The 22,545-nt window shown below is 39.4% G+C and overlaps 2 protein-coding genes across 6 annotated transcripts in view; one reads left to right on the forward strand and one right to left on the reverse strand.

Annotated features, from left to right (window-relative positions):
• gps2 (G protein pathway suppressor 2) overlaps window positions 1–3,266 on the forward strand; it is an 831,114-nt gene extending 827,848 nt beyond the window's left edge. For all 4 annotated transcript variants that reach the window (XM_037676121.1, XM_037676137.1, XM_037676111.1 and 1 more), the window contains exons 9-11: window positions 944–1,020; window positions 1,483–1,572; window positions 2,959–3,266. In XM_037676121.1, the coding sequence (XP_037532049.1) occupies window positions 944–1,020; window positions 1,483–1,572; window positions 2,959–3,051 (260 nt within the window). In that variant the 3' untranslated portion in view covers window positions 3,052–3,266. The remainder of the gene's footprint in view (window positions 1–943; window positions 1,021–1,482; window positions 1,573–2,958) is intronic.
• Window positions 3,267–10,028: 6,762 nt separating this feature from the next.
• On the reverse strand, window positions 10,029–22,015 carry LOC119416224 (eukaryotic translation initiation factor 5A-1). 2 transcript variants are annotated; one of them, XM_037683438.1, is made up of 5 exons: window positions 21,789–22,015; window positions 13,838–14,010; window positions 11,084–11,188; window positions 10,671–10,802; window positions 10,029–10,584 (listed from the first exon to the last, which is right to left on the reverse strand). In XM_037683438.1, the coding sequence occupies exons 2-5, from the start codon at window positions 14,003–14,005 to the stop codon at window positions 10,522–10,524; spliced, it is 468 nt and encodes a 155-aa protein (XP_037539366.1). In that variant the 5' UTR covers window positions 14,006–14,010; window positions 21,789–22,015; the 3' UTR covers window positions 10,029–10,521. The 2 variants fall into 2 exon arrangements, with proteins under 2 accessions (XP_037539366.1, XP_037539359.1); XM_037683431.1 differs by having other exon boundaries at window positions 13,838–14,013.
• Between the last annotated feature and the right edge of the window lie 530 nt (window positions 22,016–22,545).

Raw genomic sequence — 22,545 nt, forward strand, 5'->3', positions numbered from 1 at the left:
TATATATATATATATATATATATATATATGTATATGTATATATATATGTATATATATATATATATGTATATATATATGTATATGTATATATATATGTATGTATGTATATATATATGTATATGTATATATTTATATTTTAAAAAAATCAGTTTTGGTAATGTTATCTTTGTCGTCTTCATTGAAATGCATTGTTTTTCTGAAATCTTTACTTCCCTGCAACGAAAATAAACACTGCAGTCAATACTAATTGGACCTTAACATACATGACTGTTTAACAATGAACAGTGAAGGATATTTCTTTGTTTAATTTATATTTTTGTAACATACTTGATAACTTTGTGGTGAACAGTGGAGGATAGAAAATGTGAGCACACGTTAGGAAGATTGTTTCAAGACTTCAAGCGTTAAAACGGGTTTAAAAGTAGCTGTTTAGATTTTTGGGGGGTAGACAAAGTTAAAAAATTGTCAGCCAATATATCTGTTATCGGCGTTAGCCTCCCCTCCGAATATCTGTATTGGTGATGGGCAGAATTTCCATATCGGTCTGTCTCTAATAGACACTGGACCAAACAATCATGTCGGATAATTTAGGTTCTGATCACACAGCATCTGCAAACTCACCCATGCTAACGTGCGTAACATCCATATTTACTTCCTGAAACGCTGCGTGTGATGTCACATCGTCTGCACAAGAGCGTTCGCAGTGGAGTCTGATGGAGGTCTCTTTAAAAATATAACGTGAACGATCAGATACACTCAGAACTGAGCATTAAGAGTCTCAGGACTCTTCACTCCCGTGTCAGTCTCGTGTTGTTGCCGTACAGCTCAGGTAGTCGGGAGTAGTCTGTTCCACTAACAGAGTCCTAAATGTTCGCAGTCTGAAGTGTTCAACTCTTACGTGTGTGTGTGTGTGTGTGTGTGTGTGCGTGTGTGTCGGCTGCAGGATACATCCCAGGAGCATCGATCCCGCTGCAGAAGCAGCTGGAACACGCCAACCAGCAGTCGGGCTTCACCGACGCAGTACGTCCACTTTATCTGTCTACAACACCTGGGAACCATTTCTTTATAACAAAGAGGAAAACATTCAAAGCTCTTTATAGATAATTGGTTAAATTCTTAAAAAATGTGAGAAATTAAGAGTTAATCTGTCACTTTAACGGAGGGATGTTGAATTTTTCTTAGAAAGTTCTGATGTCTGGCTCTGATCTCTTAAAGGTTTTACCACAGAAACGCTTCAAATGTTCCCATAATTCTTCCAGTTTAGATTCCAGTTCTCCCTCGACCATTCCTTGATGAATGTGCTCAAGTGTTGAAGATAATACTTCAGTTTTCCTCTCATGTTCACAGCTTCAGTAGCTGCAGGTTCTGGACGTCAGAGGTTTCAATAAAAATGTTCTGGCTGTGACTTTATGGGTCTCTGGTATCAGATCAGGAACCTGTGAATGTGCTTTTGGTGAGTTGACTCCGGTGTTTTCCTTTCAGGGTGGTCTGAGGCCAATGCACCCCTCAGCCATGCATCCATCTGCTTCTGGTCTGCTGCCTGCCCCCATGGTCCAGATCCCCACCGCAAAGGTGAACCCCCACAATCAGGAGTTTTCTCAGTCGTCCTATTCACCGAACTGTTACAGACAGCTCTTTGAACGAACTTGGCTTGGAGAAAACTGAACTAAACTGAATTTATTGACAAGCTAATTGCTTATAAATACCCATAATTCAATGTAAATACCCATTATTCAATGTAAATACCCATTATTCAATGTAAATACCCATTATTCAATGTAAATACCCATAATTAAATGTAATTACTCTTTATTCAATGTAAATACACATAATTCAATGTAAATACCCATAATTCAATGTAATTACCCATAATTCAATGTAAATACCCATAATTCAATGTAATTACTCTTTATTCAATGTAAATACCCATTATTCATTGTAAATACCCATAATTCAATGTAAATACCCATAATTCAATGTAAATACCCATAATTCAATGTAATTACCCATAATTCAATGTAATTACCCTTTATTCAATGTAAATATCCGTTATTCAATGTAATTACCCATAATTCAAAGTATCCATCCATCCATTATCTTCCGCTTGTTCCGAAGTCGGGTCGCGGGGGCAGCAGCTTGAGCAGGGAGGCCCAGACCTCTCTTTCCACAGCCACCTCTTCCAGCTCTTCTGGGAGGACTCCAAGGTGTTCCCAGTCCAACCGAGAAACATGGTCTCTCCAGCGTGTCCTGGGTCTTCCCCGGGGTCTCCTCCCAGTTGGACATGCCCAAAGCACTTCTCTAGGGAGGCGCCCAGGGGACATCCCAGATGCCCGAACCACCACAACTGGCTCATAATTAAATTTAAATACCCATTATTATTATTATTATTATTATTATTGTTATTATTATTATTATTATTATTATATATACCCGTTATTCAATGTAAATTCTATGTAAATACTCAGTTCAATGTAATTACCCATTATTCAATAAAATACCCATTGTTCTATGTAAATACCCATAATTCAATGTAATTACCCATAATTCAATGGAAATACCCAACTAATGTGACGCTGACAACAGTGAAGGTTTATCAAATATGAAATGTTTTAGTTGTTTCAAGACGGCAGTAATCAGAATTTAACTTGATTCTTCAAACTGAGGTTGTTTTAAAGAGTTTATCTGCAACAGGTAAGATAGTTGTTCACAACCTTTCCACTGAACCTCATTTCAAGACATCTGAACTACCCCGTCACGTCTCTCTTCCTCCCTAAATCGAGGCTGTAAACTTTATTATAATAAAATAAAACCTGAACGGAATGTTTGCTTTAAAAAGGATTTCTTGTTTTATTTACATTTTTTAATGCTGCTGGGTTTTTTTTTGTTTTGTTTGTTTGTTAAATAAATTCTCATTAGATGTAAAAACATAACTTTAGTTTGAAATGCATTTTTCTTCAGGCCCCGTTCCAGAGCTCTCCTCAGGGCGCTCCTCGACACAGCTTCCTCCCCCACAGCCAGAGCAGCCAGAGGTTCTACCACCACGGCAAGTGACCAACGCCACGGTCCACACGTCCGTCACAGCCACCGCGCCGCTTCACGTCCGACCTCTAACTGGCCCCACTTCAAAAACGACGCTGGTTCAAGTCAAGTTATTGGTTTTATTGTTGGTAAAGTCTCATTTCTGGAGTCCACAGACTGTCCCAAACCTCACACGCTTCTGTAAACACTTTCTCTACACGACTTTAAATAAAGTGGAGTTGTAAAAATAGCTTATTTTTGTTGAAGGAAGCCGTCGAGGAGCAGAGCTGTTAATATTTTGTATAAGAGCAGACTTCATGGCCGCAGCTCGTCTCTTTGTGCTCACGATGAGAACACGGTGGACGTTTAGTTTCTGCTACAAGTTCCCTGAAAGCGATCGATTGTCGATTAGTTTCACTCACATCGAGGTGTTGACTTCTAGTCGGGGACTGCCTAATTATTATCCACCTGACAAGGGTTTCTAAACTTTACATCTTACTCTTCTGTCAACTTTAATGTGACCCAAACCACAAAGTGTACCCCCACAAATGTTATATCAAAACGATTGACTCGGCACCGTGATGTGTGCTTTTACTTTTATTGGCGTTTTGAGTTACCATGGCAACGTAATTTGCAAACAAAGATGCCATTTTTATTTATTTTTTCTTCCCCAGACTGGTTGCAAATCAAATATCCAAGATGGCCACCTGAGCTACAAAGGGGGAAAAAAAAAACTAAATCAGCCGTTTGTAGAGATGATAATCTGAAATTTGGTGTGGTGGCCGCTGAGAGCAATGCTGAATAAATAATGAATAAAAATGGCCACCAAAGCTACATTTAAATGACTTAACTCAGCTGCTTTTACACATTTAGAGCTGAAATTTGGTGGTTACAGCTGAGAATGTTCCTGATCACATTGAATCCAAATCAAAAATCCAAGTTGGCCTCCATAGCTTCAAAGAAAAACATGACTAGCTCATTGATATTTTACCATTTTAAGCTGAAGTTTGGTTTAGTGGCAGCTGAGAACCCCAACACATAATACGTCAAATTAAAAATGGCTGCCCCGTGGCAGTCCCTCAGTTTCTCCAGGAACTTTCTAGTTGAATAAAAACAAACCACGCTCAGTTGTTTGTGTCGTTTTTATCGTCATGACGACATCCTGCCTCGCCGTGGGAACAGAAAGCTGCTGAAACGCATCATCTGTCCAAAACAAAAACTCAAAGCTGTGAAAGTTTCTGCAGAGAGGAACTTTATAAATCAGAGGTGTGGAACTTCAACGTAGGTGAAGTCGGTTTACCATGAGGGACGACACTGAGCAAAAGTTTTAGACCGGTGTGGGGAAAAATGCTTTAAACCAAGAATTTTTTTTTTTTCCATTAAACTACAAAAAAGTGAAAGAAATCTGAAAAAAAAAAAGTTTATTTTTAGAATCTTTCGTCTTCAAAACAGCTTTGGTTCTTCAATCAGCAGAAAGTGTTTGGAGCAGCTCTGCTGGTGGTTTCCCTCCAGGCTCGTTGAACCGACCTCAGATGTTCTCTCATCATGCAGTTCTTCTTCAGGATGTTGAGAGCAGGTCCAGCTTCTTCTTGAGGACAGTCCTCGGTGACGTTAGCTGGATGTGTGGTCCTGCTGCAGAACAAATCTGGATGGTCCTGTATGAAGGACCGTCATCTGCAGGTGTTTCTCTCCGATGAAGACACCAGTAGTCCAGATCTCCAGCTCTGTGCAGAAATGAACGTGCAGGAACCTCCTGAAGTTTTCACGGAGGCCTACAGACACGTTGTCTTGTGTTCACGTTGGAGGTTTGTCTTTGGGTTCAGTTCTGATCAGACCTGTCAGGACAGCAGCTGGACCTGGGTTTAGAGCAGATGTGGGCAACTTAAGGCCCAAGGGCCACTTGAACAATCTCCATCAGGCCCCCAGTATCCTTAGTTAAAAAAACAAAACATTTTTTAAGTCATCGTGTTCCCAGAACTACACTGAACTTTAAAGACTTAGAAACATCTGCTAACGTAACATGTTAAGCTAACACATAACATGTTAAGATAACATGTTAAGCTAACATATTGTCACAAGAGCCAGTTTACAACACGTCTTATATTCCTAAAGGATATTGGAAATATTTGTTTAATAAATCATGCTAGCTGTGTTACAATAAGAAAAATGTCTTCTAGATTATCCGTCATAAAGAAACTTTATTTTCCAGTTCTGTATGCGGCTCTTTGATCGTTTTAAACGTCTTGACCTCTAGTTTAGAGGTTGATCCTGTATCAGATCATTGAAGTGGATCTAACAGGTCTCCATCAGGTCTGAGATGATGATTCTGCTGAACGTGTGGTTTCTGGAGGAAGTAACCGTGACGAGTCCTTCGGTACGTTTCCTGGTTGGACCGTTAAGTCCACGCTGTTTCTTTGTGGTTCTTTAAGAACCTTAAACCCGGAACAGACTTGATGGAGCTGAACCAGCTCGGGTCTCGTTCCTGCTCAGTTTGACCTGAGACGTTGAGCTGTCTTCCATCGTCTCACCAGCAGTTTGCTTGTTCCTCGGCCAGTTAAACCAGCAGCTGCTCTGTAAATAAAGACTTGGAGCTGAAGAGTTGATGCCGTTTTAAAGACGAGCGATGGTTTACACCAACGCTCTTTAGATTTTGGTTTCTCTTCGGTTTGCGTTTTGCAAACTGATGAAAATAAACAGAGTATTATTTTTCATACCTTGAACCTTTTGCACAGATTTGGAAGTGAAACTCGTGAATCAAGTATAAAAAGACAAACCTCAGCAAAACCTCCCACTGATCGTTTAAATCTGGTTTTACTGTGTGAATGTTTCTGAAGCGTTCGCTCTACTGTGATCCATTTTCCTTCCATACGTTCATCGTTCTCTTTCTGCAATTTTTGTGCCACTTCAACAAATCATAAATCAAAACGTTCAGCTCTTTTCAGGACAGTTCTGCTAAGACTTTTGGTGCAACTTTAGCTTTTTGAAATATTTGGCCTTTTCTGCCATTTTTTTCTCATAGAAAATAAGCTGAGCTCAGTTAATTCAATTCAAAAATACTTTATTAATCCCAGAGGGAAATTATTTGTTGTTGTAACTCGTTATCCTCATTTCATTAAGAGATGTTATAGATGCTGATGGCTGTAGACAGGAAGGATCTGTTGCAAAGGTCCATCTCACAGTGGATCCTAAGAAACTGGCTGCAGATGCCGTCCGATCCGTCCACCCAGACTCGGCTGGCCTCTCGGTTCCCCCGGGCTGTAGGACCACCTGAATGCTGGACAGGACTCCTCCCAGAGTGATGGCCACTCCTCCCAGCAGTCTGTCGAGCTCCTCATTGCTGCAGACAGACAACTGTAGGTGCCGAGGGACGATCATGTCCTTCCGCTGTCATGAGCCGTGTTTCCTGCTAGTTCCAGGATCTCAGTGGTCAGGCACTCGAGCACAGCTGGCAGGTAGATGAGAATGCATTCACAGAACATCCTTTCAACTCATTTGAGATTTTGGGCTGAAGTTGAGATATTATTTGAGCTTTTGAGATGTTAATCAGCTGCTGTTGGTTGTAGAAAACTGCCTTGTTGCCATGGTTATGCATCATAACAAATGTCCAAAGCTAAAAAAGTTTCAGTAAAAATCCTTCCAGCTGCACAGCATCTGATACCAGAGGAAACAATCATCCAAAAAAAATTGATTTACATCCAGAAAAAGAGGAATTAAAAGTTTCCAAAAGCAAAATCTCAAAATGAATTTAACAGAGCTGCTCCAACATGCAGCCACCTTGAGCGGTGCAATTCTAGGTTATAGGTAATTCAAGAGCGCAGTGGTGGGTACGATAATCAAACTATGGAGACATTATTTACATGAACGCTCCTACAAGAACCCTGCAGATGTTGGATGCTGTCTATCATGTTGCACTAAGATTCATAACTGGCTGTGATTATCGTACCCACCACTGCACCCAGTATTCACTGGTTAACTGGACAAAAAGATCTGAAGCTCTCGACCTTGACCTCTCTAAGTGGCTTTAAACATCTGTTGGACTCCTGGCAGGGACCAATGCAGACATGTTCCTGTTTTTAGTTTTCTACATTCACCTTAGAATCTAGCTGTTTTTTTGTTACTTTTCTTTTTTTTAGCCATCCTATTTGTTATTAAAAAAAAAATCTGTATGACTTTTTATAACTCTTTATTGTTGTCATCACTCTTTGTTGAAATCAGGTCTCTCTTGTAAATGAGTCCTCGAGGCTCAATGAGATTAATCTGTCTGAATAAAGGTTGAATGAATTTGAGCTCATTTAAGCTCTTTCTGCTTCCTTCTGGTAGTTTAAGCTTCATTCTGCCTTTCAGCTACATTTCAGCCATCTTTAAAAATTAATTTCAGCCTTTTTAGCTACTTTCCTAAATTTTCTGCTAATTTCTGAATATTTAAACACATTTCAACAAATATGTGTTCTTTCTGCTAACTTTGGCTTGTTCTTCCATTTCAACTACATTTCAGCAGGTTTATAGTTAATTTCAGTTGTTTTTCAGCAAGTTCTTCAGCAATAAGCATTCACACTGCATTTTTGCAGGAAATGCACTCTCTCTAGTTTTTAATTGCATTTATTAAAGACCTCTAATGGAGAGTCAGAAAACGGAGGGAGGGGGTGTGAAAAACAAAAGACTGAAGAAAAGATATTAAAGAAAAAAGACTAGCTCTGATGATGCATTAGCGCCTCCTTTCCTCCTCGGATCCAGCGGATCATCTGAAACAGAACTACAATGAGGGCGGAGTCAGGAAGCACAAAGACACTCAAAAAAAAAAAAAAAAAAAAAAACTTTAATGAGTTTCAGCCTCCACAGGGGAATCGCTCGATTATACAGCCGATGATGTGACGGGTAGAAAATAAAAAGTGCTTAAAAATAGCAGCTAAATGACATCATGAGGCGTTTGAGATAAACAGGAAGTGAGTGTGTTGCAAAATTAAAAGTAACCAGCAGAAAAATAAAAGAGCAACGATGCTCCATAATGTACAAAAAAAACAAACTCTTTTGAGTTGCAAAAGCATTCAACCACTTCCATCCTTTGATTTTGTTGCCGTTCAACCTCAAATTTTACAGAATAATTGTATAACAACCTCTGAGGAGTGAGGTCCATCACCAAATAAGAGGCATCATGAAGACCAAGGAAGTCTCTACGTGTCAGAGACAAAATAATGAAAAAGTTACAGATCATGTTTGGAATAAAACAAAAAAAATCCTCAACTTTGAAACTCTGAGCTCCATTAAATCTATTTTTAGACATTTATAACTGACCTCAGCAAACCTGCTGAGAAGGTCGTCCGTTGATGGAGCGGTTCTTCTGTAGAGACGGGAGGACGGACCAAGACCACCAGAAGCTTCAGGGAGTGGAATGACTGAACTTTACGGAAAAATAAATGTGGGAACATTTGGAATTTCTTTCCCAGACGTGTGGAAGATGAGTCAAATTTTTAGGAGAACAACGCCCCGTCTTTGGTAAAATTACTTCTCTACAGTGAAGCACGGTGGTGGCAGCATCATGCTGCGGGGAAGTTTTTCCTTAGCAGGAACCATAAACGTAGATGGAAGAAAATGTGGAGAAATTCTTCAGAGGATCTGAGACAGCGGTCCACCTTCCAGCAGGACAACCACCCCAAACGGGTCAAGTCCTGGACTGGTCCAGTTAAAATCCAGACAGACCTCAGTCAACCGCTGGCTTTGACTGAAACATTGTTGGACACGAGGAGCACCAACTTGAAGGAGCTCGAGCAGTTTGATCACGAAGAATGAACCAAAACTTCAGGAGTTCCATGAACCAAGATCGTGGAGACAAACCTAAGGACACCGGCTGCTGCAACAGGCGTCTCTACAAACTGGTGGACTGTCAGGACCAGCAAAGATTGTTTTCACACCTGATAGTCCAGTAGACTCGGTTCGGTTGGGGACCAATATTCAGAACATTTTGTTTACATTTGAGCTGCTGCGTTTGCATTCACACTGCACTGTGCAGTCGAGACAACCTGTTCCCCCACTCGCCTGTGGGGGCGCTGCACCAAGAACTACTGAAAGAAACAACACAAAAACCTCTGAAGAAGACACTTCTTCTTCTTTTGGAAATAAAAACAAAAACGGAGTAGCGTCAAATTTTAACGATTTTAAGAGTTTTATTTTGCCATTTTTCAACAATGGACTCAGCATGAGCAGAAGATATGAGAGAAGACCATGGAGAATATTGTTTTTCACACAAGGCAGCTGACGGCTCCATAAGAGTTTAGAGAAATGCGTGTTTGTTTACCCTGCACTGTAGTCCACTTCCTGCTTGCGGAGCGGTGCCCTGTTTGCCAACCTTCACACTGTACTAGAACCACACTCGAGTTTTCTTCTACCGGACCGAGACCTAGGTTTTAGACCGGGCCAGAGTTCACCTTTTTGTTCCGTGACAGAGTTTGATGGCGCGTTCACACCTCCCCAAACGAACCGGACTTCCCAGGCAAACGGGCTAGAGTTCAGGACAACAGGGCTGTTGTGACTTCTCTGCTGGCCTGAACACGCTCAGAATCACTAACTTACATTTTAGTCTATTTTTTCCTTTATTATTATTATTATTATTATTATTATTATGAATTGTCTTCTTCATTTCACAGCTTCCAGCAGCAAATGTTTAAATGGAGTTTATATCCAATCGTATTTCAATCATCATCTGTTGCTAGGGTCAAAGAAATCTGCCTCGAGGCAGATTTCAAGCAGGCCGGGGGTGGAGACGGAGACACGTCTTTGATGCACTTTGTTTGTGCCGACAGTTGTCGGCCTGGGGGGCGGCTCAGTGCGAGGGCTACATCTGTAGCCTTTTTTAGCTAGCGCGTCTGTATTGCGCGCCGCTAGCTTAGCGCTACGTCTGTGCCGGCAGTTGTTGGCACCCTGCTAAAATAATGTCACTTTAATTGGTTATGTCACTTTATCTGTGCTGCTGATTATCCATGCTGCTGATCTCTTGCCTTTAAGCTGCTATATTCATACCCATCTGCTCACAACAGACTCATGAACAGGCTGCTGTTTAATACACCGTATTATATTACATTGTTAGTGTTTACCGTAAATCTTAGATCTTTGTACACTGTTTCTTTTGTAATACTTTAAATTATTGCTATTTTTGAGTGTAACTGGGATCGTGAGTTCACAATTTCGTTCCACCTCATGTACCACATGTGATGTGAGTGACAATAAAGAACCTTGGATAAAAGCTTCACTAAAGCCCAGTGAGGCAACAAAACCGACAGATTACCAAGGGGGTGAATACTTTTGCAGTCAGTGGTAAATCTAGGAAGTTCAGTTCAAACATTTATGTACATAAAGTATAATAGTACACACTCAGATCCTTCCCGAGCAGCAGATATGCATACATGTAATTAGCAACGCTTTGAAGTGATAGGAAACCACAGTCTCTTGTTCAGGCAGGTCCGGGTTGCGGTGCGAGGGTCCTGCCGGTCTGTATTTACCTGCAGCGGCTCATTTCCCCAAAGCTTTGATGCTGACTGCGTACTCTTCCTCCATGGCGTTCAGAACGGTGATCTGAAAGAGGAACGAGGAACCAGATCGGACCTTTAGAGGCGACAACACGCTGTGGCTTTAAACAGCAGCCGGGTGGCGGGACTGACCAGGATCTCCTCTCCGGCTTCGTTCCGGCTCTCGATTTCTTTCCCCAGGTCTCCTTCAGGAATCTTCAGGTCCTCTCTGACCTCACCACTGTCCTGGAGCAGGGACAGATACCCGTCCTGGATCCCGATCAGCTGAGAGAGACCAACCAAAATTCATATAGCGCCTTATAGTCCAAAACATACAGTATATAAAAAAAATAAAAAAAAACTGATTAAATCCCAAAGGACTGACTGCAAATGTTTACTTTGAAACTATCATATAACTTTGTGGTGCTTTCAGGGACGCCTTTAAGAGTTAGAAATCTTTATTTAAATGCCAAATTAATTTAAATTTTTTTTATTTTTTTTTTTTAAAGTAGTTGTTTTTTGGTGAAGTGAGTTCAGAGTTCAAGCGTGGACCCGGTCCAGCTCACCTGGTAATCCATCCTCTTGATGTTGGGGACGTCCATGTTGTGAGTGGAGGGACAAATGTCTTCATACTTCTTGCCGGAGAAGATATCGATCCCAACCAGGTGAACCTGCGCACGAGCAAAAGATGAGAAAAAAAGAGTGACCGGTGCTGGCATACTGAGTCCCAACGAGGAACTTTTTCCAATACCAAGTGATTTTATTTTCAATTTCTTCACCTCATCAGCGTCAAAATGATGATTCACAGTTCGTTGAAATTTTAGAGATTTATCCCGTTAGCAACAAGCTAGTTTTTGTTTACGAGAGTGTCAGTTTGAAAACTCCACTTTTATTGGTCTGGAGAGGCGGGATCGGGGATTTCTTCGTATATTTAAAAAGGGGACTTCCCAAGCCTCACAATGACACCAAACTTTATACGAAAGGATTTCCCGAAACGACGGCAGCTGGCAGAGAAAAATGGTCAATTTCAAAGGAAGGTAAAAGGATTATTTCTGAAGAGATACCCGTTAGAAAATAGTCATTTTAAGGTACCGTATTTTTCGGACTATAAGAAGCACTTCAAATCCTTTAATTTTCTCAAACATCAACAGTGAGTCTTATAATCTGGTGAGCTTTATAATCTGGTGAGCTTTATAATCCGGTGAGCATTATAATCTGGTGAGCCTTATGCATTAATTCTGGTTGTGTTTACTGACCTCAAACTGATATTATGTGGTACACGGGGCTCAAAAATCTGTCAAAATTAACTTGTTTCACTTAATGCGCCTTATAGTCCGAAAAATACGTAGTTTTAGGAAGATTATCGGCTTATTTAGTTCCTGGGACACTACATGGTCTTTATGGACTCATATTTTTTTTTACACAAATCTCAGTTGTGGTAAAAGCTTTTCGAACTACAGCCTGCGATCATTCTGCCTACAGGTCACTTCAATGCATCTATAAATACTTTACGTAATATTCAGGAGTATAAACTCAGTACTGGAGCCGTCTTGGATGATTTAAGAAAAAAAAAATCGACCAGTTTCTCAACAGGAAACCAAAATAATCAGATTTTCAGCCCAGTTAGCTTTACCAATCAATTTGGCATTTAAAAACTTAAATGTCTTAATGTGGTCAGTGAATGCAACAGAGCTAAGCAGCTAATTAACTGATAACATGAGCAAAGTCTGAAAGTTAGCTAACTCTAACATTTGTAAGGTGTTTAAATTTAAAGTCAGAGGTGTAAGAAGAGACAAAAAGTACTTTTATGTAATAATTTAAAAAGATTAGAAAATGGAATAGAAGATTTAGTTGTATAATTGTTGTGAATATCCATGCATACTGCTACAATAACATAAATTAATAATGTAACAATTTCACAAATTAGCAATCAACTAGAGAAACTAGTGTGAATGCTTATTGCTGAAGAACTTGCTAATTAACAGCTGAAATTAGCTAAAACAAAAAAAAACTTAAATTTAGCTGAAATGGCTGAACAAGCCTAAATTATCAGAAAAAAGCAGAAAGAGCACATATTTGCTGAATTAGGTTCAAATAAGCAGAAAAATTTGGAAATTAGTTTAAAAAGGCTGAAAATATATATATAAAAAACCCTGACAATTTACTGAAAAGGCAGTAAGAAGCTTTAAATACCAGAAGAAAGCAGGAAGAGCTGAAATGAGCTAAAAAAAAAAGTGGAATTAGCTGAAAAAGCTAAAATTGGCACAAAAAGAGCCAAATAGTAGCTGAAAAAAGCAACAAAAAAACTGAAAGGGGATAACATGATGAAATTAACATAAAGAAGTTAATTAGGCTGAAAATAGCTGAAATTAGCTAAAAATGCTAAAAATTTAACAGAAAAATAGAACATGCTTAAATTAGCAGAAGAAAGCAAAAAGAACATGTTTACTCAATGAGGCTGAAAGAAGCAGAAATGAGCATAAAGTGGAAATTATCTGAAAAAAGCTTAAATGAGCAAAAACAGCTGAAAAGTAGCTTAAAAAAACAAAAAGAAGCTTAAATTACCAGAAGCAAGTGGAGAGCACATTTTTGCTGAATTAGGCTGAAAAATCTAAATGATTGCAAAAAAATGTGGAATTAGCGGAAAAAGATAAAATTAGCATAAAACAGCTAAATAGTAGCTGAATAGCAGAAAAAGCTGAAACTTGTATAAATAAGCAGAAAGGAGCACAACAACCTGAAATTATCAGAAAGAAGTTTTAAAAAGCGCAAAAATGTTGTAGTTAGCAGAAATAATCTGAAAGGAGCACAAAACAGCTGAATAAACAGCTGAAATTAGCTGAAATAAATGTTTAAATTTGCACAAGGAAGCTGAACGAAGCTGAAGCAGAACAAAAAGTGAAAGGAGCAGTAAAAGGTTATAAACACATCTAAAGATTTGAAGCATGTAAAATGAGCTCAGTTCATTTTATATGCTAAAAAAATGGCAGAAAAGGCTAAATATTTCAAAAAGCTAAAGTTGCACCAAAACCAACGTCATAGCAGGATTGTCCTGAAAGAGCTGAACGTTTTAATATACGATTTGCTGAAATAGCTTGAAAACTGCAGGGCGAAAAACCTACGGAAGAAAAATGGATCACGATGCTTCATGAACATTCGCACTATTAGAAAGGTGTCGTTTCGAAGAATGCACGGTCAAACGTTCAGGATAAACAACGAATGAAAAATATATTATTTGTGTTCTTTTAATTCTAGTTTTACAGAAAGATCTGAATCTGAATTTCTGGTATGATCAGCATCCTGTGCGGCGGCTCGCTCACCTTGGCGTGGCCGTGCTTTCCGGTCTTGGAGGTGGACATCTCCACGATCTTGCAGGGTCGACCTTTGAGCACAACGAAACCGTTTTTGCGCAGGGCGGAGCACTGCATGGGGTAGGTGGCCGATGCCCCGGCATCGCCTGTCTGGAAGTCCAGCTCCGCGTCTGCCATGGCTGCTGCTGTGGAGGAGACACATCAGAGACGGTTGTTTCTCCACCTGTTAACTACAGCACGCTCAGTTCAGCAGCATTCCTCGCACCCGCCGCCTCGCACGGCAAAAATTTAAACTAAGGCGTAACGCGATCCGTCAACGAGCATTCCGTGGAGACGCCTCTCGACTACTACCACGTCAAATTTGATCTCGTTAGCTGCGAAACTGAGTGAGTTGGAGCCATCTTGTCTTTGCTGCGGCGGCCATCTTGAATAGGGTTGACTTCAAAAGGTAATCGGTAGTGGATGCCCACCCAGTGATTACTTTTAGCGAGTTTCCGTAAAGTTTGTCCACTAATTCATGACGTATTTTGCTAACAGACAATGACATACACACAACCGTAGAAACAAAATTTTAGATATAATGAGCTAAAACCTGGAGTGGTAGTAGCTGAGACTTATCCCGAACATGTACTCTAAGCACTAACATATCGCGCAACACTCTTTTCACATGATTGTCTCCTCTGGTATCGGATGCTGTGTAGCTGGAAGGATTTTTACTGAAACCTTTTTATTTTTGGTCGTTTGTTATGATGCGTAACCATGGCAACAAGGTGTTTTTTTTTTTTTAACAACCAGGAGCAGCTGATTAACATCTCAAGAGACCAAATACCTCCAGCTCCAAATCATAAATGAGTTGAAAAAGAGGCACCGTGGACAAATTCCCGTCAACCTGGCGGTGGAGCTCGAGTGCCTGACTGCCGAGATCCTGGAGCTGGTGGGGAAACTCTGCTCGTGATAACGGGAGGGCCGGGATCATCCCCCAGCACCTTCAGCTGTCTGTCCGTGGCGACGAGGAGCTCCGCAGACTGCTGGGAGGAGTGACCATCACTCAGGGAGGAATTCTGCAGTCCTGCTGCCCAGGAGGACCGAGAGGCCCGCCGGATTTGACAGCAAGCTGGATCCAGGTGGACTAATCGTATCTGTGGCCAGATTTTTCGGATTCGCTGCAGGAGATCCTTCCTGTCCACAGCTATCAGCATCTATAACAACTCTTGAATGAAACCAGGACAATGAGCTACGACGACATTTAATTCCCCTTTGGGATCAATGAAGTATTTTTGAGTTTGACCATCTTGAGTCGAAACTTTGACATGCAAGGTGGCGGGCGATATGCATTCCTTCAAGGAATGCTGCTTACATTTTACACATATTTCCAACCAACACAATCCCACTCACCTTGAAATGTAACTTACTAGTAAGAATGGTGTTTTAATTTTCTTTTAATTGTGACTGTTAAATGCTATTATGACTAAGATGAGTGCTACTAATAATGTATAAATCAGTAATTAGTGAGAGAACTGTGGTTTGATTGTATGATACAACGGTCTGCCATAGCCAGACCTCGCCACTGTATGCACTCTGGTCGAGGCCTCCTGGCTGTCAGATACATGCGTTCAGGACCTAATATTAACATTTAATAATTAATATGGTATGGTATAAAGTTTATTCATTAAAAAAAAAACAAAAAAAACAATTCCATAACAATATAAAAAAAAATACAAGAGATTTAAAATGAAAGGCAGCAGAAAGAAGAAAAAATCTTATTATATCTGCCCCTTTTTTCAAACAGTTATTTCAATCATAATAATTTTCAAGTAACAGAACAAAATGAATAACTCTTTTTAATTTATCTAATTCTAATACAAAACACACACTAAGCTACTTCATATATATATATTTTTTAACAATCCAGTTTTGATCTTTTTCTTAAATGTGCACATTGACTTGGCATTTTTCACATCACTCTCTAGACCATTCCACAATCCAACTCCTTGGATTGAGGTAGACCTTCCCTTCAGACTAGTTCTGAATTTTGGTTTGACAAATATCTCTATCCCCTTAAGATTGTAACAACTTTGTCTTTTAACAAAATTTCTTTGGATATTTAATGGTAATGTGTTATTTTGAGCCCTATACATAACTGATAAAATACTGTAATCTACTAAATCATGGAACTTTAATAACTCCAGTTGATAAAATAATGTGCTTGATGGGTGACTGTAATGCTTTCTGGTGATAATTCTTACAGCTCTTTTCTGTAAAATAAAAATAGGTTTTGTAAATGTTTTACATGCTTTCCCCCAAACATCAATGCAATAGATTAAATGTGGAACAATGATTGTGTTATACAACATGTACAGAGCTTTATCATTTAATAATTCCCTGACTTTGTATAGTACTGCAATAGATTTAGATATTTTTGTTCTTACAGAATTGATGTGATTTTTCCATGTTAGCTGTTCATCAATGATTACACCCAAAAATTTCATCTCATTAACTCTACAAATCTCAACACCCTCAATTTTAAATGGATCAACAGTTCTCTTTTTGTTACTAAATATCATGTATTTAGTTTTATCTAAATTTAATGATAATTTATTAAGTTTAAACCAAGTTTGTATTTTATCAAATTCTGTCTTCATCAATTCCAACATCCGTTTTACATCTTTACCCAAACAGAAAAATGTGGTGTCATCTGCAAAAAGGACACATTTGAGGAGTCCTGATACATTCACTAAGTCATTCACATATAAAATAAATAACTTTGGTCCAAGTACAGAGCCTTGAGGAACTCCACAAGTGATATTGCACAGGTCAGATCTTACACCATTTATTTGTACAAACTGTTTCCTATCTTTTAAATAGCTAGATACCCAGTGTAATGCTGGTCCTCTTATACCATATTTATTTCATTTTTCAAGGAGAATAGTGTGGTCAATAGTATCGAATGCTTTTTTTAAATCAACAAAAATACTAACACAATACTGTTTTTGATCGACAGCAGTAGTTATTTGTTCTATTAATTCCATGAGAGCCATTGATGTAGAGTTTTTTTGCTCTAAACCCATACTGACTGCTACTTAGAATGTTTTGTTTAGTAATAAATTTATCTAATCTGGTCACAAATAGTTTTTCTAGAATTTTTGAGAACTGTGGTAATAAGGATATAGGTCTATAATTATTGAACACACATTTATCACCATTCTTAAAGAGAGGAACTACCTTAGCTACTTTCATATTGTCTGGAAATATTCCTTTTGAAAATGATAAATTACAAATATATGTAAACGGCTCGATAACATAACTCATCATGTCCTTTACAAACATCATATCCATGTCCACCCAGTCTTTTGATCTCTTATCTGTAAGATTTTTTACAACACTCATTATTTCTTCTTTGTCAGTTCCATTAAGAAAAATACTGTTGTCACAACTTATAACTGAATGGTTCACATCATTGTCTACTTTTGGTATTTTAGCTGCAAGTCTTGATCCAACGTTCACAAAATGATGATTAAATCCATTTACAATTTCATTTTCATCATGGATTTCATCGTCATCCTTCAAAAAATATTGTGAAATACCTGTTTTTGCTTTATGACTTTTCAGAAAACTATTTATTACTCGCCATGTAGCTTTCATATCACCATTACTTTTATTTAATAAATCACTATAATATTCCTTCTTGTGTTTCCTTATAATCGCTACTAATTTATTTTTATACTTCTTATATTTCTCTTCAGCCTCTTGTGTTCTCAATTTCAAGAAACATGTATACAAATAATTATTTTTTTTTTACAAGCATTTCTCAACCCTTTTGTCATCCATGGTTGGTCAACAACATTTCTCTTTGTACAATTATTTTGCACACAATTCTTTTCATACAGAGCTCCCAAAATATTCATAAACTCATCATATGATCTGTTCACATCATCAACATACACGTCTTTCCAGCTTTGTTTATGTAAATCATCTTTTAATTGTCCATTGCTTTTTTGATGCGTTTATTGTTTTTTTTCCTTAATTGTAATTTCTTTTGTAATGCTTTGATCATTTTTATAAATCATGAAAACTGGTAAATGATCACTTAAATCATTCGTTAAAATACCTCCCATCACATCCCCATTTGTTACATTAGTGAAAATATTATCGATTATTGTGGCACTATGAGTTGTAATTCTTGTTGGTTTTGATATTAACGGATAAAGATTTAAACTACACAATGAATTTGTAAATGTACTGATGTTATTTGAATCTGTTTTATTTCCCAGGTCAATATTAAAATCTCCACAGAAAAAAATGCTTTTATTAAAACTCTTGTCCAATAGTTGTACGATTTTATCAGTGAATATTTCTATATTTGATCCCGGAGATCGATATACACAACTTATCAATATGATTTTATCATTCTTGTTTATTATTTCTATTGTTATTATTTCTATGATATTATCAACAACTATTGACATTTCATTAATTAACTTACATTTTATTTCATTTTTAACAAATAGAGCCACTCCACCACCTCTTTTGTTGCTTCTGTTCACATGATATAATTCATACCCTTCCATGTGAACATTAGTTGTGTTTTCATCGTTGAGCCATGTCTCTGACAGTGCTATTATTGTAAAGGTTCTGTTTAGCTGTTTTAAATAATCTGTTATTTTGGATATATTTGCATTTAAACTTCTACTGTTAAAGTGAATAATAGAGAGACTTCCATTCGTTATATTGATGTCATTAAACTGTTCTTCATTGTAATATTCAGTCTTTTATTTCAGGGAAAAAATTGTATCAATCGCATCTTCAACATTGTATATTTTAAACTCTAAGTCTTCGTATGTTGCCATGTTTTAATGTATTTGTTTGTTTGTTTTATATTTGTTAATTTCTTGTTTGTGAAGTTATGTCAATGATTTATCATCTGTCATCTCCTGAGCTCATTTTAGTTTTTCCAGATCCTTCAGGTCTTTTATTATTTTAGCCTGAGATCCTTCCTGTAGTTTGATCCAGATGTTTCCATTTCTTGTCCAAGTTGATGCTATTTTTTTTCTGTTTTTTCAACCACCTTGCTTCACGTGCAATATTTCTTTTTTTTAGTTAGATGTTCGTTTATGTAAACATTTGTTCCCTTCAGTTTTTTTGCTTGCATTATTACATGGTTTCTTGATTTCCTGCTAATGAACTTGATGACTATGGATGGTTTGGCTTTATCTGATTTGTTGGGCAGAGTGTGACAGATTGAAATGTCCTCATGTTCGATGTCAATGTCTTTGCTTTGTAAAAAATTCACTACTTGCTCCTCCAGAGTCTGTAGTTCTTCCTGTGGTGCGTCTTCTGTAGTGTTAGTACCAGCAACAACTCTTGCATAAGTTTGGTTCCTAACTTCCAGTCCAGTGATCACCAAGTTGTCTATTTTTGTGTATTGTTCCATGTCGTCTACTTTCTGTTCTAGTTCAGCTATTTTTTTTTGTTTTGGCTTTATTACTTATCACTTCTTTCAATTGCTTCACTTCTTCAAACACGAGTTCCCACTTAGATGCTAATCTAGACAGTTCGGCACTCAGAGTCAGAGATTCTTTATTGTGGTGGAGCGAAATTATGTACACAGTGTCCCAGTTACATCCAACAATAAAATGTATAAGAAAAACAGTAATCTAAGTAATCTAACAGCATCTAAGATATGAACTAAGAGAAACATCAACTAAATATACACTAAGCACTCATAACATAAAACATTGAACATCAGCACAAACATGAACATGAGTCTGTGAGCAGATGAGCACGCATGAACACATTAACATGAAACAGATCAGCAGCAACATGAAACAGATCAGCAGCAACATGAAACAGATCAGCAGCAACATGAAACAGATCAGCAGCAACATGATGTGATTTTTCACAGTGATTATTCTAGTTAGAGATTCATGAGTCTAACAGCCTCAGGGTAGAAGCTTCTTTCTCAGTCTAGTGGTTCTACACTTAATGCTTCTCAACCTCCTTCCTGAGGGGAGTGGGGCAAAAAGTGTGTGTGCTGGTTGAGTGAGGTCCTTCATGATGCAGGTGGCCCTCTTCCTGCATCTGGAGGTGTAGATGTCTGTGATGGTGGGGAGACTGACTCCAACATCTTCTGTGCAGCCTTCACCACTCTCTGCAAAGCTTTTCTTTCTGCAGCTGTGCAGCCTCCATGCCACACGTTGATGCTGGAGCACAGGATGCTCTCCACTGCACACCTGTAGAAGGAGGTGAGGACTGAGCTTCCCAGACCAGCTCGCCTCAGCCGTCTGAGGAAGTAGAGTCTCTGATGAGCTTTCTTGATCAGGCTGGTGGTGTTGTTGCTCCAGCTGAGGTTGTCATTCATGTGTACACCCAAGTACTTGTAGCTGGAGACCACTTCCACCGCGGATCCTCTTATGTTCAGGGGGGTGTAGATGTTTTTGTTCCTTCTGAAGTCCACGACCATCTCCTTTGTCGTCTTCACATTGATGTGAAGGTTATTCTCTCTGCACCAGCTCTCCAGGTGTTCCACCTCTTGCCTGTAGCTGGACTCATCATTGTTTGTGATGCATCCCACCACCGCTGTATCATCTGCAAACTTTACAATGTGACAGCCTGGATGGGTAGCTGCACAATCATACGTGAGCAGAGTAAACAGGAGGGGGCTCAACACACATCCCTGAGGAGAACAAGTGCTGAGGGTTATGGTGGAGGAAGAGAGGTTGTGGATCCTCACTAACTGTGGTCTGTTTGTTAAGAAGTCTAGTACCCAGTTGCAGATGGAGGGGCTTAGTCCTAGTGTGGATAGTTTGTCCATCAGGGTTTGGGGGATCACGGTGTTGAAGGCGGATGTGAAGTCCACAAAGAGCATACGGACGTAAGAGTTTTTCTGCTCCAGGTGGTTGAGTGCAGTGTGGACCACAGAGGAGATGGCATCCTCTGTTGATCGGTTCTCACAGTATGCATACTGATAAGGGTCCTCGGACCACAGAGGAGATGGCATCCTCTGTTGATCGGTTCTCACAGTATGCATACTGATAAGGGTCCTCGTTGATGTTGATGGTTGTTTTGATGTGAGTCATGACCAGTTTTTCGAAGCTTTAAGCGACTATCGGGGTGAGGGCCACTGGCCGATAGTCATTCAGACCCGTCACTGTAGAGCTCTTTGGGACTGGGATGATGGTGGCAGTCTTCAGGCAGGTGGGAACTGTCTCCAGGGTAAGTGAGGTGTTAAAGATGTCTGCCAGCACCTCGCAGAGCTGATCGGTACATTCCTTCAACACTTTTCCAGGGATGTTGTCTGGGCCAGTTGCCTTGTGCGGATTAATCCTCCTGAAGGTACTCCTTACTTCTGCTGAGGTCACGCTGAGATGCTCTTCACTCTTCATTCATTCATAAAGTTCAAAGATTTTTTTTAACTTCCTCCATGTCTTCTGAATTATTTTCCGACTCTTGTCTCCTATCTCTATGTTTGCTCGGCCTTACTCACGATACTTCTGGATTATTGGTGTCAACTGTCAGATCTGCACAGGATCTATCCCCGAGGTTCGGAGGCTTGTGTTGTTAGCCGAGGCCTAGCGGCAACAACCTCCAGATCCAACGCGGTCTCGGTCCCACTCGGTCCCAGCAGCTCGCAGGTCCAAACAACTAAAAACAACTATTCACGAGAAGCTCGCTGTTATTCCTACACTGTGTGTGTGTGTGTGAGTGTGTGTGTTCTGACACTGACGCGTCCACACACATGAGCCAGGCTGATTGTTGGCCTGTCCGTGTTCATGACTAAGCTAATGCTGGAGGTGATGCGGCTCTGAGGGGGGCGGGATGCTGCAGACAAGTTGGAGGACGACTTGTGTGTAAAGGCAACGCGATTTCGAACAAAACATGTGAAACAAAAACAAATCATGCGGGGGGGGGGGGGGGGGGTGTTAAGGCCGCCCCCGTTAATTGTATGTTTTCATTAACTTACCGGCCTCTTGTTTTCCTCCTCCTCTTCCCTCTCGGTGTCCCTCCTAGCGGCTCCTCCGGCCGGGGTATGGCTCGTCTGTGATGTCGGTCCCCCGGGCCGAAAAGGACCAAAAGCCCCGAACCCCGGTTCGTTTGGACTGTCTGTAACCTGCACTCCACCTTCTGCGACAAGGCTCTGCCTTCTTCCAGCTCCCTCCCCACCAACACCAACACCGCCTGGACAGAAGAAACGCCGACTCACCGAACGGCTAAACGGACAACTTCCTCCTGGGATTTTCACAATAAAAGCCGCATAAACGAGGTTATTTCTTCTTGGCTCACCTAGGTTGAGTAAAAGTATTTGACCGAGAAACTAATTAAAGATTATATTAAAAAAAATAAGCATTCCCGTTCATAAAAAAGGGAAAAGGATGGAAATTACAGTACTATCGGGCATTAAAATTGTTTACAGTTGATCTTATATTTTAGCTAAGTTTTTATTTTATTATTATTATTTTTTATTATTAATTCATCTTGCTTTTGTATAGTAATTTTGTTTGGAATATATTTTGGGGACAAGGGGCAGATATTATAAGAACTCATTCTTCTTCTGCTGCCTTTCATTTTATTTCTGTGATTGTATATCTTTTTTCTTTTCTTTAAATTGTATTATATTTGTTGTTTGGATGAAATGAAATGAATAAATAAAACATACATACATACATTAAAACATTTGTTTTGAAGTTGCGGTTGAGGCATTTCCGTTCTGTGTAATTAAA

This window comes from Nematolebias whitei, chromosome 1 (genome assembly GCF_014905685.2).
Source record: "Nematolebias whitei isolate Nwh7 chromosome 1, NemWhi1, whole genome shotgun sequence".
Lineage (NCBI taxonomy): Eukaryota > Metazoa > Chordata > Actinopteri > Cyprinodontiformes > Rivulidae > Nematolebias > Nematolebias whitei.

Excerpts from the sequence above, each read along its gene's own strand:
- LOC119416224 (XM_037683438.1), bottom strand. The coding sequence starts at position 14,005 with ATGGCAGACGCGGAGCTGGACTTCCAGACAGGCGATGCCGGGGCATCG. Across the intron at positions 11,189-13,837 it reads GAAAGCACGGCCACGCCAAG|GTTCACCTGGTTGGGATCGA; the intron begins GTGAGCGAGCCG and ends GCTCGTGCGCAG. Across the intron at positions 10,585-10,670 it reads AAGCCGGAGAGGAGATCCTG|ATCACCGTTCTGAACGCCAT; the intron begins GTCAGTCCCGCC and ends TTCCTCTTTCAG.